Source organism: Protomyctophum bolini (assembly GCF_963924005.1).
Source record: "Protomyctophum bolini genome assembly, chromosome: 3".
Lineage (NCBI taxonomy): Eukaryota > Metazoa > Chordata > Actinopteri > Myctophiformes > Myctophidae > Protomyctophum > Protomyctophum bolini.
In genome coordinates, this window is record NC_137864.1 from 31,898,310 (window position 1) to 31,917,764 (window position 19,455).

Consider the following 19,455-nt stretch of genomic DNA (forward strand, 5'->3'; position numbering starts at 1 on the left):
ATAAATTATAACTGAACTATTGCCTTGTGGAAGACAACTGCTGCGGTGCTGTAGCTGGCTGCAGTTGCACTGCACTACTTCCGCAAACAGTAAACTTCAATCGCTGATTGGCTTGCGTAAAATACGGACAAGGTCTCTATTTGTTGGAGTTTGCCGTCAATCACTTTTAGATGTGACGTAATATGTCCCGCCCACTAACAGTGCAAAGAGTGCTTTACGAGCCACAAAACAGAATAGACTATTCAATGAGAATAAGCTTTAGTATAAAGTTGAGATAAAATAAAGCACATGAAAAAAGAACATTGGCAATTTGGCATTTGTGTCTTTTGCATGCTGAGCTGGTGACAGAATCACTATTTATTATAAAAATAATGTTCATGTTGAAATATTGTTGTGGACTTATCCATCATGTGGTGGATTGGAGGCGAGTGAATGATGCCACAACAAGGTTTCCCGGATATGGATTTACAGATGTTTACTTCACGTTCAGCATATAGTTGACAGACAGAACTTGGCACAAATAATGTCGGGTAGGTAAACTCCCACTGTGCATATAGTCTTTGGCTTTGTATGGTGTCGGTCCGTAGTTCTCGGGCAGAGACGGAGGAGGAATCACTCAGACGTCCATACACATTGAAAACCGGATCATAACACACTAAACTGGCGGGCTGAACATAACTTACCCAGAACCCCCTGAGGCTGAGACCCAATCAGAACACATAGGCTTAGTAACTACACACACAATAGGCTGTGGAGTGTGGACAAAACACTGTAGTAGCAGGGCATGGGTTGCAAATGTTCCCGCATTACAATATATATAGGCCTATACAAACTAATAATAATAATAACTTATTATTATTGCGATCGGAGGTCTCGGATTACTATGAAAACCTCTCCGTCGTCAGGTCACGCCATCAGCCTGGGCCGTTACGCCTCGTGACACGTCAAGCCACCATATATGGTCGACGCTCGATATATGGCCGTCTCCATATATGACGATCGCGGCACTGACCTCATATAACCCTGGTTGCCATACATGGAGAAGACTTGAGCATCACCTAGATCTGCATATGGAGCCGGCCAGCAACTCTACATCTGACCTCAAACCATTAGATCTCCACATATGGAGATCTAAAATACAGAATATGAAGTATATCCCATGTAAGGAGATTTCAACGGTTATGGTACTGTATGTAGGCCTTTATGACAACACGAGAGAGAGAGAGAGAGAGAGAGAGAGAGAGAGCTAGGAATATAGGCCTATTTAAAATGCTACACAAGCACGGATGCATGCATGCTCGGACACACACACACACACACACACACACACACACACACACTTCCCTTTTTACCTCCTTTATGATGAATTCCTGTTCTGTGCTTTGACTACCGGTGTATATAGAAGTGTCCATTTGTACGTCTCTAAATGTTTTGATGAATTGAACATGGTGAACCCTCTTGTAAACAATTGTAATGCTTAATTGGGTCGTCCACTCACAGTCTTTGTATTGAGTTTGTGCTTGAAATGTACTGTAATTCTGCAAACTGTTAAATATTTCAATGAATCAATCACTGTGTGTGTCAGTAATGCCACGTCGGCCATGCTGGTGGAGCCCCCCCTGGCCCCGCTGTGTTGTTGACTATGTTCATAGTGTTAATGTTGGCAGTCAGGAGAGCTTCTCTCGGTGAGGAGTGAAAACAGGATGGGCTGAAATATTGTGTTTCACCATGCTGTTTTATCTCAGATATGGAGCTAATGGGCTGTTAAATAAGGGTTTTTCTCTCTGGAGCACGCACGCACACACACATGCAGCTTTGAGCCATGTACCACTGTACCACGCAAGGTTTAATTGTTACCATATATTGAAGCAGTATCTTGATCAGGATAATAAGCTTTATTCATCACCCTCAATACTTCTTTATATTGGCCAACTGCCTCATTACAGGAGGAACTGAGGGGTGGAGGGGGCAATCAGAGAGAGAGAGAGACTTGAGGTCAGACTCATGAAGTCCAGAGTGTGCTTGTCGCTGTGTGCAAATTGTATTTATAATTAAGGGTAGATTGGCTTCCTGCGTTAAATAACTCACTGATTAACTTAAGTGTTTGGTTGAATGGGATGATGAACATGCACGCGCGAGCGCACACACACACACACACATGCTATGCAGCTAGATGGTCAGACAAAAATACAGGAGATGGAAGGCCACATAGTGTGTGTGTGTGTGTGAGAGAGAGAGAGAGTGCGTCAAATTAACTGTTCATACAGTAGATGCACTGTGCAAGTGTATGGAGGACTTTCATTTACCCTAGTTGGAGAGAAGTGGACTGATGATCGGAGGTCACAGTTTGAGGGAGACCAGACATTCATTTCTGCATACAGTAATGGAGATGGATGATAGCAGAGGGTACAGCAGCGCAGCTATGAATAACTGAAACGTAATAGGAAAATTATGTTGAAATCATACAGAGGTTCAGGTCGAGGTTCTTTGTCCCTCCAGCTTTGTTCTGAGTGAGTCAGTTCTCACTGTGCGTAAGGTTTAGTCTGGTCCAAGTCCAGCTCCCCAACGGCCGTATACTCTTGCAAGTTGCAACAGACGTTTCTTTCTTCCAACTCAGCCATTCTCACAACTCACCAGTCACTCAACAACAGCGCTTCTTTCAAACCTACAACCGGAATCTTTCCCAGAGCCCCAGTGGGATGTTCAAGAGCAGCAAAGTATGATCAACCATGACAAAATGAAAACAAAGTCCTGTTGATGGACAGCAGGTGCAATGACAACAGTAGCCTATTTGTTATTGTCCATTAAAGCCGGGAAAGCATCTGTGCCACTTTTGATTTTTGCATTGGCTATTCAAAAATAGCAGATATATCTATAGCAGTTGTAGGTCTACATCTGCTATTTTTGAAAAACCTGGAAAGTGTTTGGGGTTTGTTGGCACGAAAAGGTTTGAGAACTACTGATTTAGAAGGAATCTGTATCACACAGCATCGAAAGACCTCTCTCTGGGATATGGGATCAAAGACACTACCTTTCCATTCAGCTGCACTCTTTTGCCACTGGGCAGCATATCACTCCAGTCCTCTTTTAAATGAACTCCAGATGAAACATTGTGTACTGTATTGCAATTAAACTGTGCACATAAGACAGATTGTGCTTGCCTTTTGCAGAGGTCCAGGCGGCTGTTTAGCTGTACGAACACTGGGTTTGTTTGAAGAAGAATACCAGACATTAAAGGGAAGGCAAGTGTGTGAGTGTAGAGTAGAGTTTATTTATTTTGGTCATTAAAACAAATCAATACAGTGCCTGCTTTTTTTTTGCAAAAGAAACATTGACCAAAAAGGTGTAGGCTGAAGCCTAAGCTTATAGTGCCTACCCTTCTAACAAATAAATGGCTTTCATAGGTAAAATAATACAACAAAGCAAACGGAAGGGGAAAAAAACCAAGAAAAACAAACAAGTGTGTCTATCCTATATGTGCAGGATTAAGTGGGGGAGGTCAGGGGAAGCTGCAAATATCACTTTTTCCCTCAATGTTTGGGCAATAGATTTCTGTCTGGGAAAGTTGTATGTTATTGACTCTCTCACCCAGATGTAATCAGAATGCAAACTCTTCATTTGCCATTTAGATTTCTCTTGCATGAAAAAACATCATAGACAAAGCACAGACACACAGCATTACAGTGAATATAGTATTTCACTGTCAGTGATTTTGATAAACAATGTTGTTTAAAAAATGGAAAGGAAATCCCTAACCATGCATCTGTGTGCTTGTGCACTGGCGCCTCAATGCAATGTTTTATAGATTCGATAAATATTAGTGACCCATGATGTGTGTGTGTGTGTGTGTGTGTGTGTGTGTGTGTGTGTGTGTGTGTGTGTGTGTGTGTATGTGGAGAAGAAGGAGTGGGTGGATGACTCAGTTAGAGTGCAAGATAAAGATGTTTATAAGTGAGTTGATCAGCGTTCTTCATGGGAGAATCTGTTACTCCTTGTCTATTTCTTATATCCTCATTGGAGCTCTGGGTTTCTGACCACAAGATGCTACCATTTCAGTTTTTGATGAGATCACAGGAGGCTGCTACCAGTCAAATGTTTATTCCAGTGAACTTCTGCAAGCCACCAATCATAGCTTCTTCTTTAAACATCTCATGTTGTCTCCACCACATTCCCATACAACATGCACTGTTCAAGTGGCTGTGAATATCCAGATTAACCACCTACAGACTAGTAGTGCTTCTTGCTGGCTTAAGTTTGTACCCTGTTTATAATGCTGTACAAGTACAGTGTACAGTCAAATGCTTTCTATATAGTGTGTTTAGTCTACCACCTAGTGGTGAAACGGTGCATCAAAACATCCATCCTCCCCAGGCCAGTGGATTATTTTATACATTAATAGTTCTTGTCTTGGTTTGTGTCAGTCAGACATTGAACTACAGTATCTCACAAAAGTGAGTACACCCCTCGCATTTCTGCAAAAAAATTATCATCTCTTCATGTGACAACAATGACGAAACGACACTTTGATACAATGTAAAGTGTCAGTGTACAGCTTGGATATCAGTGTAGATTTTATTTTCGCCTCCAAAAAACAAAAAACACAGCCATTCAGGATGCCCCAGAGATGCTCAATAAGGTTTAGGTCTGAAGACATCCATCCGCCTTTACTCTCAGCTTCATAAGCAAGGCAGTGGTCATCTTGGAGGTGTGGGGTCATTATCATGTTGGAATACTGCTCTGAAGGGAGGGGATCATGCTCTGCTTCAGTATGTCACAGTACATGTTGGCATTCATGGTTCCTTCAATGAACTGTAGATTCCCAGTGCCGGCTGCACTCATACAGTCCCAGACCATGACACTCCCACCACCATGATTGACTGTAGGCAAGACACACTTGTCTTTGTACTCCTCACCTGGTTGCCGCCACACGCTTGACACCATCTGAACCAAATAATTTTATCTTGGTCTCATCAGACCACAGGACATGGTTCCAGTAATGCATGTCCTTAGTCTGTTTGTCTACAGCAAACTGTTTGCATCATCTATAGAAAAGGCTTCCTTCTTGGACGACTATCAGAATAAAGCCATAGAGACCAATTTGATGCAGTGTGTGGCATATGGTCTGAGCACTGACAGGCTGACCCCTCACCCCTTTAACCTCTGCAGCAATGCTGGCGGCACTCCTACGTCTATTTCCCAATGACAACCTCTGGATATGACGCTGAGCATGATCCCCCTCCCTTCAGAAACTTGGCCGCAGGGCAGTATTCCAACATGATAATTACCCCAAAAACACCTCCAAGATTATCACTGCCTTGCTAGAGAAGCTGAGAGTAAACCCTATTGAGCATCTCTGGGGAATCCTCAAGCGGAAGGTGGAGGAGCGTAAAGTCTCTAACATCCACCAGCTCTGTGATGTCATCATGGAGGAGTGGGAGATGATTCCAGTGGCAACCTGTGAAGCTCTGGTGAACTCCATGCCCAGGAGGGTGAAGCTCTGGTGAACTCCATGCCCAGGAGGGTGAAGCTCTGGTGAACTCCATGCCCAGGAGGGTGAAGCTCTGGTGAACTCCATGCCCAGGAGGGTGAAGCTCTGGTGAACTCCATGCCCAGGAGGGTGAAGGCAGTATTGGAAAGTAATGGTGGCCACACAAAATTTCACAGGGTGTACTCACTTTTGTTGACCGCAGTTTGGAATTAATGGCTGTGTTTTTTGTTATTTTGAGGCGAAAATAAAATCTACACTGATATCCAAGCTGTACACTGACTGTACTTTACATTGTATCAAAGTGTCGTTTATTCAGTGTTGTCATGTCACATGAAGAGGTATAATTAAATATTTGCAGAAATGCGAGGGGTATACTCACTTTTGTGAGATATGTATTTTCTATTGGAGAGCATGATGACATTGTTTCAGTTTGACTGATAGGAAGAAGTAGGAGATGTAGACATAAGCTGACTACTGCAGACTACGTTATACTTAACGTGTACTGATGAATGTACAGCCTTTACATAATAGCCTTTACATAATACAGTGCATACAGTGCAAAGGGTCCACTGATGTAATGTTCTATTCTATTGTTTAATCGTGTTGTATAAGGCAACATCTCGAGGACCCAGCATGGCAGGGTACGCTGGCACTTAATTTGAATAGGTGGGTGTGGTGTGGTAACAATTATGGAAAAAGATCCAGGCTACAGTTATCTGTAAAGGCAAAGTTGCTCCTGTCCACCTGGAGTTTGAGAAACACCAGATCAAAACAATTACCTGTAAACGGCACAATCAGATACAAACACCATTCCACCTGTAATGCAAACACCATTAATTTATTGATGTAGTATATGTAATACCGTATAAGTAATTAGATATGAACCAAGCCTGTGTTTATCTATAGGCAGGCATTTCACATTCATAGTCCGAGTTCAGTGCAGTGATGACCAAACATCTTGCCTTGTCACAGTTCCTCTGGTTCCTACCACAGGAAAGGAGAGAGACATGTTTCACAAATGGATAGCTGAGCTGAAGGTTATAACATTGATTCTGGGTGTTTCTTTTAGGTTTTACTGGTGGCACACAGCTGGGAATTAATCATATTAACCTCAGCTGTGTTTACCCTGTTTATCCATTTGTGAATAAGTTTCCACCATTAAATAACTCATTCTATCTACAATATATGCATGTAGGCTATATCTTTCCTCTGTACCTCTCTCCTTTCTTCTGTGTTCCCCTGTATTCCATTTCCCACCTGTGGACTTTCTGTTATTCTGTCACTAAGTTGCACTACTAAAACCTGGTGTCTGTACACTCCATTAGGTTGAATCTCATTGGCTGAGGGACAGAGTGTTCTCCCTGAGGTCCTCTTCAGTTGCACCAATGTGAATCAGACTGAAATGCATTGTGGGTCAGCCGGTAGCGACAGGCACAGGTCTGATAGGTTACAATCCGTGGTTTGCTTAAAATTCAGCCTGGTATATCTGGTTTGAGCTGGTTGAGTCTCGTTTTCTCTCCAATTGCGTCCTGCTGTGGCTATTACCCCCAAAATGAGATGAGATAGCTACGTTTGATTTAGTGGGTGTTGAGCTGGCTATGTCTAGTGTGACAAGGCAACATAAAATAGTGTGCATGGGCAGAAGAGAAGACTTGATTGTTTCGCATTTTACTTTGATAAATAGGTGTGGCTTCCTCTGTTGTTCCATAATAATGAGGAAGCTAACTATCTTATTTAAGTCATCAAAAGAGATGAAGTTCTCCTATAAGCTGGGTCTGGAGTAAAAGCCTAAAGTCTAATTTATACTTTGTCGTATGACAATGTTGCTTACGGAAAATAACAGCTTTTCAAGCTTTTTCCCCTGCATTTTAAACAAAATGCAGTTATTTTCAGTGAGTGAAACTGCTGTGCGACTAAGTGTACTGTAAGTTATTATAGGATGCAGGAGCAGAAGGTATGTGTGCATTGGGTGAATGAGCCAGGCTCGGGTGCCAAATTGCTGTAAAAAGTTAGAAAGATTCCTACTGGGGGTTAAAATGACACCATGTTCTTTTTTCCTTTTTTCTTACATCTCGTTTAATTAATATAATGGGAGGTCCAGGGGCTTGTAGTGTTATCCTGGCCTACAGCTTGGGAGGTGTGGGTTGGAGGTGGTGCATTCATGCTCTCGGTGAAAAAGCAGCAGTAAGGATCCTGGTGGATTTCAGTGAATGCTGAAGGTTACAATCAACAATCAGTGGCTTCATCCCATTAACCACATTAACCCTGGTGTCCCTATTTTGAAAAAAAAAAAAAAAAAAAAGATTCTTATTTTTTCAAAAATAGCGATCAATTGCAGATCTACAAGCTCACAACTGTGACACATTGTATGCTTGTAGCTATTGTAGTGTGTGTGTGTGTGTGTGTGTGCACAGCGTGTGCATGTGAGCAGATTCTTTCTTCGAGAATTCAAGATTTAGCAGCTGAGGTATCTTTCCACAAAGACAAGCAGTCCGAGCTTATTCCATTTCAAGTGTTCAGTCTTCACACCGACATCAGACTTCCGGATCTGTATTTCAGTTCAAGCCAGTGCAAGCTTTGTGAATCTAAGCGAGAGTCTCGATCAGAGACATAGATTCGGCCCAGCCCACTAGAAACGGTCCGTTCCACAGTGTCCCCCGACAGCCCAGGGAGAGATGAAGGTAATGTCGGGCACGAGAGCTTCAGAGAAAAGGGTTGTGGCTGTGTGTGCGCGCCTGGAAGTTTGGGTTGGACGCCGGCCGGGGGGAGAGGGGGAGCAGAGGCCGCGGGAGATTAGAGGGGAGGTCCAGGAGGCCGGCCGGAGGCTGGGTGAGGGAGGACGGGAGGGTGGGGGGCTGGTGAGGTAGAGGGAGGGGGAGGGAGGGGCTGTAGGAGAGCATGTGCGGGGGAAGTGGGGAGGTAGAGGTTGGCCGCATCTGGTTGAGGGTAAGACGAGGCTGGTCGCAGTGGAACGGGTTAGTGGGAGAAGGAGCACTCAGACCTGCAAGGTGGGGGGGTGGGGGGAGAAAGGAGAAGACAGATTGACATTTTGTCACAATTCTTATGAAATATTACAATTGTGTGTGTGTGCGTGCGCGCGCGTGTGTGTGTGTGTGTGTGTGTGTGTGTGTGTGTGTGTAAAACAAGTCACCTGAGAGGAAGGGGTTATTGTGCGTCGTGGTAGGTGGGTTGGACGGGATGAGGGCATCCAGGTTGACCAGGGAGGCCCCAGTAGCACCCAAAAAGGCCTCTGGGGTCCGACACATGCGTCTATGTGGGGCACCGAGTGGAGGTGCAAGACGGGAAAGGTCAAACATCTCTGGACTGGCGGTGCCTCCACCGTTAACCAGGGGGTTCACTGGGGGCTCTGCCCCAAATGGGTCAAGCTCTCTCTCTACTCGACAAAATGGGTCAGGATCATCTTTTACGCCAAAAGGGTCTTCATCCACATCTGGAGGATAGAAATACATTTCAAAAGGCTTGTGAGAATGCGAGGGAATGGGGCTGTGAAGCGTACCCTCCCTCACCAGACTGGGGCCCAAGCATTCAATGTTTCAAACACTTTTACTGTTCTTTGTTTGAAATCTACTCAGACAAAATCTTTTTTTTTAATTATGTCCTGTGAGAAAGGGTCATTCTACCTGTGACTCTGACAGATTGGGGGGAGAATTGAGGAGCTTCCCTTTTAGGCCGCTCCTCTTCTTGTACAGAGAATGGATCTGTCTCATCAGTCCCTGTACACCAAAATGACTGCTGATGAGTACAGTACATGGTTTGTCAAATATGCCATCATATAAAGGTATGTGATATTTGTTGTTAAAATAAGTGTTAAATGGATCTTTATTCTGATAGTAATAATTTGTTCAGTAACAGGAGTTTCCCCATCTCTCCACCTCGTTAAGCAAACAAAAAATAAATTTTCATTTCGTGATACCAATTTCATCCCATCAGGAGCACAGACTGGATAAACAAGTGAAATTGGAAATAATGAAACTAGCAGAAAGAACACTATAAAATTGAAGCTCATAAATGGATGCTCAATTGTCAAGCCACCTGAATATGCATTTTCTAATTACTAAAGAGCTGGAGATATGGGGAGTTCCCTGTTACTGAACAAACACTATAACAGTGATTACTATGAAAATAATATAACTTTGACCTTTTAATAAAAACAAACACAATGTTATAATTTGATTTTGACTCATATGGCATTGTGCAGATAGCTTCAATGTAATCATCAAAGTGTCCATTAATGTTGCATTCATATGCTCAACACTGTATGACTTTGAGTACGATTGATGATGAGCGCTTGTGAGGGTGACCACCAGTATTTCTTAACGGCACCTGTGTGACAAGGACTCTCCCAACCATGATTGATGGGGCTGGAAGACGTAGGTGTGGCTTTCCAGGGGTCTGAAGGGGAGTCTGTAGATGGGGCCCAGGGATTGGACAGGCATGTGGCAGAGGTGCGGGCAGCCCAAGGGCTACCAACCACAGGAGTGCTAGACTGGACTGCTGCTGAGACAGGGAGACGGGATTAGTTTTCTGCCCAGTTCAGGGCGAAATCATTAATTTGTTTACTAACCAAAATAGAGTGATTGTGTTTGGCTATTTACTGCTGTGTCTAGGCATTCTGATTTTAGAAAACCATGCACACTGCAATGAAACACATTTAGAAAATGTAGGAAGATAGCATTGGTGTTATAATGCCCCTCGTTGCTGTCGGGTGGAAACCTTGTATGTCGAAAACTACTATACCTTTCAATAACCTCTTTTCCACTACACACCACAACCACACACTAGCACTGCATGTAGTTATTGTTTAGTCACAACCTCTTGTTTATACATTTCATTGGTTCAATATGTATAAAACCCACATTAAAAATAATCACTTTAATAGTCTTTCAATAGTAAAAACTGCTGTTCTAAAACAAATATCACATCATGATGCTACGAATTGAGATTGAGATTACATTACTTTTCTTTCTTTCTTTTTGCCACCTTACTGATGGTGTTGCCTTGAGGGTGATGTCTCTCCATCATGCTCTATCTGCTTTCCATTTTGTTTCCATCTGTTTTTAATTGATGTAACTGCCTTTGGCGCCTGAATTTCCCCAGTGGGGGCAATAACGGCCTTATCTTATCTTGTAGATCGGCTATTTGTGCTACTTTTGTTGCATGATGAAGCAGTGCCTTACTTTATGAACATTAACAAACTTTTTTTTTTAGACAGAGATACAATTAAGGCTTCTGCAATGTTTTGTGTATGCATATGTCTTTGGTTGTTTGTGACCACCACTTCCTCACCTATAGAGCCCCAGGGGTCAGAGGTGATATCACAGGCGGGCTGGGCAGTGTTCCAGGGGTCATTAGAGGGGGAAGGAGCTTCAGAGGGCGAAGGACCAAATACGTCCACAAGGTCCAACATGGCGGACTACAGAGAGGAAAATCAGGCTATAGATGAATGCAAGCTCTGCCCCTTCAGAGAAGCGACAACTTGTAGCAAGCTTTTGCCTTCAAAACGTTTCAGTAGCCTTCTACACACACATTCGTCATAATCGTCAACATTAGTTGATCAACTGTTAGCTTTGGTTTGTCACCGGCATAGTTTGAGTAGGCTACATAGCTCATTAGGTGTGCCACTGATAGCCATAACGATTTGGTAACGTTTATTATAGTGAACATGCACACGCACACACACAGTGTCACACACACATGCGCACACCGCACACACACACACACGTGCTGCTGAACCAAAAGCTGACGGCTGTTTGCTTAACAATTTTGACTGCTATGGCGATTGCGTCATAGCAGCTGTACTTCCGCCTAGCGGAGACATCCTGAGAACCATCATTGCTTAAAGTCCAGCATTGTGTGTTTGTGTGAATCATAGCGATGATTTGATTGGTTGATCACGGAATTGAGATGATTTGATCGGTTGAGCAAAGTACGGCAGAAAAGTGAGGATGCAAATTGTATGATGTATGATGATAAGAGCACCCGTCACACACGAGTGTGATTTATTTGCATTATATTGCTGATTTTGGAGGACTAAAACCAACAGATGAGCAAGCACAAGCTATGGAAACGAAGACAGTGGGGGATTCTAATTGGTTTGTGACAGGCCAATGAGTAAGATTTCTGGTGCGCTGCATGATAAGGAGCATGTTTTCAGGCAAATGTCACGCTGAGCTCAAGGTTAGAGAGGAGACTAAGTCATTACCGTTCTGCATACAACTCCTCCTTCTCAGCTCTCTAACAATTCCCCCATGCCCTTAAACCCTACAGTATTTGTGATGCATTGTGAACTTGTACATCGGCTATCGACTATTTTTTTTTTACACCTGTGTGAACTGAGTGGTGCAACTCCCCTCTCCCCCTGCCACCCCCCCCTCCCTCTCTTGCGCGCTCTCTCTCTCTCTCTCTCTCTCTCTCTCTCTCTCTCTCTCTCTCTCTCTCTCTCTCATTAGCAGGCAACAGTGCAGCCCTATCTCTCTCTCTCTGTTTATGGCACAACAGCGCCACTCTTGCCCCTACTGGTACTCATAGTCACATACGTAGTCACATACCGTAGGTAGGTTAACACGGACATTGCTGTTCCTTGGAGTGGTTGCACCACTCAAAAAACCTTTCGCATAGGACAAGTGGTTGTACAGTCATGCACCAAACACTCACTCCTCTTCAATGCCTTCCAAAAGCCTCCCACCCACGCACACACATTGTAGGCACACACACACTGTAGGCACACACACACACACACACACACACACACACACACACACACACACACACGCGCGCATCTGCCCGTCTTTTCATGCATGCACACGTGTGCCCCTCACCAACACACCCACCTCTCGTGTGCCTGTTTGGCCATCCTGCCTGCTGTTATCCAGGGCCTTCTTCAATAAAGACTCGTCTCCTTGGCGACAGCGATGCTCCTGCAAGGGACGGCATTATGAGACCATCAGAATAATTACTATGCCAATGCTGTGGACAGACACATGGAGAAACACTGTGGTTGGCTTGACCCAGAGTGTTTGTGTGTTATAATTTATAACATAATTTTACGAAGGGCACAGGGTGAGTTTGGACAAGCAAGCGGAAGTGAGATCAACCATATTGTGAGTTTGTAGATGGAGGCTATTTTCAAAAGATTTACATTTACATTATACATTTGAAAACTTGAAATGGGACATTCTGTAATTTTACTTTGGGTACTTTATGTACATTTATGTGATGCCAATACTTTTGTATTGATTACTTTTGTATAGTACTTCCAGACTTTTACTTGTAAAAGAGCATTTCTATAATACTTTTACTTAAGTAAAAATTGTGAATACTTTTTCCACTCACTTTCAACCTGACTTTTTTTGTCATTATGAGGACATTTTCAACAATTCTCAAACATTGTGAAAATAAATAGCCGACCTACAAGCTCACAATGCGTCACTCCACAACACGTTGTGAGCTTGTACGTTGGCAATTTTTGTGCAACACCATCATGCAATGAAATATAAAATAGGGCTTAAGTTGTTCATTTACTCAGGCTGGGCTGGTTTTCCCTTTGAATGAACACTGAGGAGAACACAGCAGGCAAGGGCACATAAGGACACTACATCACCACAGTCCTACTAAGTCATCCTACATCACCACATCCCTGATATAGACCATAGACAAATCCATGGAGTAATGCTGCCGTATCAAGCTGTGTGTGACACCGCAGCTATGATTGCACCCAGGGCAGCCTGCATGGATTTGTCTACAGAGACATCCTACATCAACAGTCATGAGACGGATGAGAAGGAGCATACTCATCGTTGGCTTGTAAGTGACACCCTTGCATGATGGAGTATAAGATATGCTATATGTAGGTTATACCCTTCCTCAATCCTCTCAGGGAGGAAGGAGGGTCACCAGGGAGAGCAGGGAGGTTAGTGGGCGGAGAACTGTTCAGATCACAATTTAACCGTATAATGCATACTCATGGACCAGCTCAGTGGCCTTGTGGTTTTAGCCCTGAGACTGGGAGGTTGGGGTTCGATCCCCGGCGGGGTCATACCAAAGACTGGGACCCAAAGCCTCCCTGCTTGGTACTCAGTATCAAGTCGGATTGGGGGTAACTTAAGTCCCTGCAAGTTAGGTGGTTTCCTCCCCGGCAGCAATGATATGCTGTAGGTCTTTCTCATCTCATTTGGGTGCCTGGTGTCTACTGCACATGCACAATCGCATCAAAACATCTTCTTCTTCTGGGTACCATGTTGAACCAAATGGTCCATTTGAACATTTTCACTTGGATGAACACTGAGGATTGTACAGTGTATAGTACTGTACTTTATGTGAGGCCTGTGTGTGCTTACTGTGCTATTACCTTCTGGCTCTCCTCTCTGCTCATGGCGAGGGCTAGCTGCAGCTGAAGCTCCTCCTCCCCGCTGGTCTGAGGGCGAGCCTGCTCCAGATCTGACGCTGCACGGGGAGACGAGGAAGAGGCTGGGGTGTGGGGGGGAATAGAGTGAGGGGTGAATATACAGAGATGGAGGCAAAGGAAGAAAGGAGGAAGAGATGGTGAGGTCCTAGGCAATAATTAGGGACATTGAATGTTTGCAGTCTGACATGGCATTATTGATCATCTTCTGAGTGAGTGATCGTCTCGAGCCTCAAGCACCTGATGCATGTTAATGATATGACTCTGCCTGATTAACTATGTTGATTTCCAACCATGGCTCTCTTCCCCCAAACTTTGATTTAACCTGCTTTACATACACCTGCCAGTACAGGCATAGTCCTCTACTGATGGCCAGTTTACATACACCTGCTATCTGCCCAGTACAGGCATAGTCCTCTACTGATGGCCAGTTTACACCTGCTATCTGCCCAGTACAGGCATAGTCCTCTACTGATGGCCAGTTTACACCTGCTATCTGCCCAGTACAGGCATAGTCCTCTACTGATGGCCAGTTTACACCTGCTATCTGCCCAGTACAGGCATAGTCCTCTACTGATGGCCAGTTTACATACACCTGCCAGTACAGGCATAGTCCTCTACTGATGGCCAGTTTACATACACCTGCCAGTACAGGCATAGTCCTCTACTGATGGCCAGTTTACATACACCTGCCAGTACAGGCATAGTGCTCTACTGATGGCCAGTTTACATACACCTGCCAGTACAGGCATAGTCCTCTACTGATGGCCAGTTTACATACACCTGCTATCTGCCCAGTACAGGCATAGTCCTCTACTGATGGCCAGTTTACACCTGCTATCTGCCCAGTACAGGCATAGTCCTCTACTGATGGCCAGTTTACATACACCTGCCAGTACAGGCATAGTCCTCTACTGATGGCCAGTTTACATACACCTGCCAGTACAGGCATAGTCCTCTACTGATGGCCAGTTTACATACACCTGCTATCTGCCCAGTACAGGCATAGTCCTCTACTGATGGCCAGTTTACATACACCTGCTATCTGCCCAGTACAGGCATAGTCCTCTACTGATGGCCAGTTTACATACACCTGCTATCTGCCCAGTACAGGCATAGTCCTCTACTGATGGCCAGTTTGCCAGCCCACTAGTTACTGGAGGTTAACCTTTTCCCTTCACCACTTGGTCAATGGCCACGTCCTGCAATGCCTCCCAGGTGGTTTTCACTGGATAGCGTTTCAAATAACATCCAGAACAACACTTAAAAGAACAACAACAAAAAACTGTGATAGAACATCAAGCCCTGTGGCTCATAGTGTTAAAGGGGAATACCACTCATTTTCAACATTTTATTATACTGTGGCTACTAAAAAAATCTTTTTTTTCAGACCTACAGTTCTAGGAAACACAGAATAGGGAGACCTTTTTATTATTTCCACGGCTCAAAGCTATATTAATGACATAGTAAAATGTTGAAAATGAGTGGTAGGCTATTCCCCTTTAAGACCCGAGATCACTACTTGAAACCCTGCCATGGGTGTCTTACTTCTGACTCCAAAACATGTCCCAATATAGCCCAACTAATGTGAGTTTAAGGTTAGTGTTAGTTTTTTAGTGTGAGGTTAAGGTTAGGGTTATCCCTATCCATTGACAATAACCCGGGCGTGGCTGTTGACGAAGTGGTGTAGTGGAAGTCACTGAGAGAGAAGCTGATAAACAGCCAAAAGACAGACACAGCCCAGACCTACAAGGCTGGGTGCAATTTAAAATGCGTTCACGTACAGTTAAAGGAGGACGGGGAGCCTCTGGAGCGACTGAACTCCTCTCCATAGAGCACAGCCATGCTGGGCTGGCTGGTCCGCCTGCCTGGGTGGTACGATGGAGGCACACCTCCATACATGGCTCCTCCTCCTCCAACAGCTCCTCCTCCTCCAACACCCTCTCCTCCTCCAACAGCCTCTCCTCCTCCACCACCACCACCACCACCACCACCACCCCCTCCTCCTCCTCCTCCTCCTCCACCTGTTCCTCCACCGCCTCCCCCTCCAACTACTCCACTACTTCCTCCCCCAGCCATGCGCTCCTTGGTCTTCAAGGCCTGGCTCCTCTCCTGGCGGAGGCGTTCCTCGTCCCGTAGAAGGCACACCAGCTGGCGGGCCTTCTCCCTGACGTTGGCCCCCTGGTCTCTGCCATCACGATCCACGTACTGGAAGTCTCGCAGCGTCTGAATGAACCACGCATGCATGGGACAATCTTAGGGGAGTACGTGGCCTTAGTGGTTACAAGGGTGGATGCAAGTTTAATGCAGATACTGTAGGTAGAGGGTGAAGCCCTATTTATACTCCATCAATCACTGCATAGATGAAAAGAACAGATTGTCGTTACCACTTAATAGTGTCTTAATGATAATCTCTACTTCCTTACACATTTCAATTGATTATGACACACACAATGACCATATACAAATACTGTATACAGTACAGTAGATATACTGTACAGCAGGGGTCCCCAACCTGGCAGACCATTCACGTATGGTCCATGATGCCAGTCCATACGAAATTTTGTTTTTGTATAATATTCTAACTCTAAATCTGTAGGACAGCCACCCTCAAGCCGATCTCTTGCTCCGGGGTGGCAGCATATTTCAATGATGTGGAATGGGTCGAAAAACGAGCTTACTTGTGTGACATATTCAACCTGCTCCTTTCACTTCAGGGGAGAATGGCAGATAAAGTGGCTGCAATCAAAGCCAAACTAGAACTGTCTAGATGACCTATGAAGAGGGGCATATTTGACATGTTCCAAACATTAGCAAGGACTGTGGCTTCCTTCTACTTCCCAACCATCAAAGACCCACGAAGTGCAAACTTTGTAAATGAAGAAGGAACAAACCTACAACCTACAGCTTGATTGGCAATGACAAAATAGAAACGAGGAAACAATTCAGATGACAGGTCAACAATTTCAAATATCCCCATTACGCAAGTATTTATAAAGTGAATAAAATGTTATTGTATATATGGTGGCTTAACAATTAATAAATATTGAATCGTTTATTTAAATCTGTGACCCACCCACCACGACCATGCCCCAGCGGTGTTGGGTCAGTACCTGAATCGTGAAGGCATTCTCACGGCACTGTTGGGCCACTCTCTCTGAGCCTGTCTTTAGCAGGTAGTCCAACAGAGTCAGGGCCTGAAATCACGTAACAGTTACTGTACTATCATAGTTACTGGATCTAGAAGTAGACAGTTACATTTGTAAATGATAAGAATTGTATAGTGTCGTCACCTGAACAATAATAGTAATGTCACTTACTGTAACTCAACTGGCAACAGGACTGCCCTACTTAAATCTAATTCCTGTGTTGTTGCATGACACGTTTCCCATTTGAGAGTTGACAGACGTTATTAATAATATTAAGCTCACCTTGTAGACGTGTCTCCAGTTTTTGCCGCTGTCATTGAGGCGTTTCCAGACCATACCCATCACCTCGGCAAACGCCACTACGTTGAAGGTCAGGTCAGCGATCTCTGACATGAGCGAGGACGAGGGTCCCCACGGGTCATTAGAAGTGGCCTCACGTACCTACACGCCATCAGACAGAGCAAGCTGTGTGAAGACATTGGACCAAATTCACAACGCCGTTTACGCTCATATCGTGAGTGTACGGACATTTACGAGGATTGCCACGTTACGTGTGGAATTCATGAACTTGAACTTGGCCGTCACGTTGACGGACGTTGGTCATAAAATGCTCAGATCCAAGTCAGCTCGGAGGGTGGTGTACCAGTGATCAAGGCATGCGTATATTTATTTAGAAGGCTTTATTTAGTCTTCATGCTGAAGAGACACCGAGAAAGTTGTGGAATAAGTAGTCTACTCAGATGTTTTTCGACGTCCAAAAACGGATTAATCCCTCAAGAAAAAAAAGAAAGAAAAGGCAAAAGGTCCGGGATGGATTAAATCTGTCCTGTCCATGTAGGCTACATTATTCCATTTCCTTTCCAAATCCAATGTAGTGGGACAGTGCAGGGCAGGGATTCAATCAGTGACCCCAGTAATCAATAAATCAAATAATGAAAATGATCAGATTTAAATTTTACCTCTGCAAAGGCGAGTGTGCAATTGTTCAATAGAAATGGCTCTTTATAGGTAATATAATTGCCAAGTAGGCTATACTTAAATCAATAAATGAACGAGTTGGTTATGATCTAGCCTATACTTTATAACATTCAGTCCGTTGACATTGCTGTCAAAATAAACTGCTCCACAAGCTCATGCGGTGAGGTGCATCGCGGAGCACCACGTTCACTGTTGCTTGGGGATCTGTGCATTTTGCAGGCTGTGATGATGTTTTTCATCCGAAGACAGATATTTCCTGTTGCCTTATATGGCGTGGAATGGGCGTGGATGTTCCATTAAACCAGGCGACACCAGGCAAATCGCTTGGGAAAGAGGCGAAATGAGATACACGGGCGATCCACACAAATAATTACGCCACCTTTGCTGAATGACACGTGAGCTTGTCGCAGCTTGATCGGACGGATAAATACGCTATCATTATGCATTTCATTTACACCTGGTCTTATATTTCCGTTGTGAATTTGGCTCTACATCTACACTTCATACTACAGTAGTTCCATTGATCCAAGCCGGAACACAATTCATTGATCATTAAAAGAAAAACACGGCCCACCCTTCTGACTAATGGGGTCAGATGGGTGGGCTGCAAACAATTTAGAGATTTTCAATTAAACAAATTACCAAAGTATTGTCAGCAACTAGACATTGTATTAGAAGCATTTTACAACACATTTATTGCACGTGCTTCCGTTGAATCAACACATGACTTCTTACCTTTATCTCAGCTTCGGAGTAGTTATGTACAATGTTCTTCACCTGCCGTCGCAGGGCTGAGGTTGTCATGGTGACAGAGGTGGTAGAGGAATTGAACAGTAAACAACGAGCCCCTCAGAGGGCTGGGGGGGGCAGCTATGGTGGATGAGGCTCCTCTCGTCTGACAGTGGGGTTTATCAACACTGAAGGAGTGAGGGAGAGAGGGAGAGAGGGAGAGAGACAGAGAGACAGTGGTGGAATAAGTAGTCTCAGATGCTTTACTTGAGTAGAAATAGCAGTGCTACAATTAAGTAGAAGTAGCAATGCTACAATTAAGTAGAAGTAGCAATGCTACAATTAATGTACTGTAGAAATACTCTGTCACAAGTAAATAAAAGACCAGTATTCAGTCCAGAAATAGGGCTTAATATTTTAAACCTGCAAATTAACTAATTTAATAAATGCACCATAATTCAATCTTAAACTGTTTAAACTATAAATACAGCTGTCTGTCACAAGGCTCTTGGGGTGGTCGGATGTCATGACTGTCTCTGCAATAAAATTGACCTCGAGAACATCTCCATCTGCCTGCCCGCTTCAGAACTTCTTCTGCAACCATTTTAGCCTAAAATCTCTCAGAGCCTTTAAAATACACTAATAACTAAAGTTTGCAAATAATTGAAGAGTTCAGACAAAGAACCATT

General features: G+C 44.1%; 1 protein-coding gene across 1 annotated transcript; it reads right to left on the reverse strand.

The window, feature by feature from the left end:
* Positions 1-8,190: 8,190 nt before the first annotated feature.
* Positions 8,191-18,841, reverse strand: epn3b (epsin 3b; the record flags this gene model as incomplete). Its single annotated transcript, XM_080759482.1, has 11 exons — positions 8,191-8,489; positions 8,640-8,939; positions 9,833-10,003; positions 10,796-10,922; positions 12,340-12,426; positions 13,857-13,975; positions 15,695-15,778; positions 15,908-16,136; positions 17,024-17,107; positions 17,342-17,500; positions 18,773-18,841. 11 exons carry the CDS (start codon positions 18,839-18,841, stop codon positions 8,191-8,193), a joined length of 1,728 nt encoding a protein of 575 aa, XP_080615608.1.
* Between the last annotated feature and the right edge of the window lie 614 nt (positions 18,842-19,455).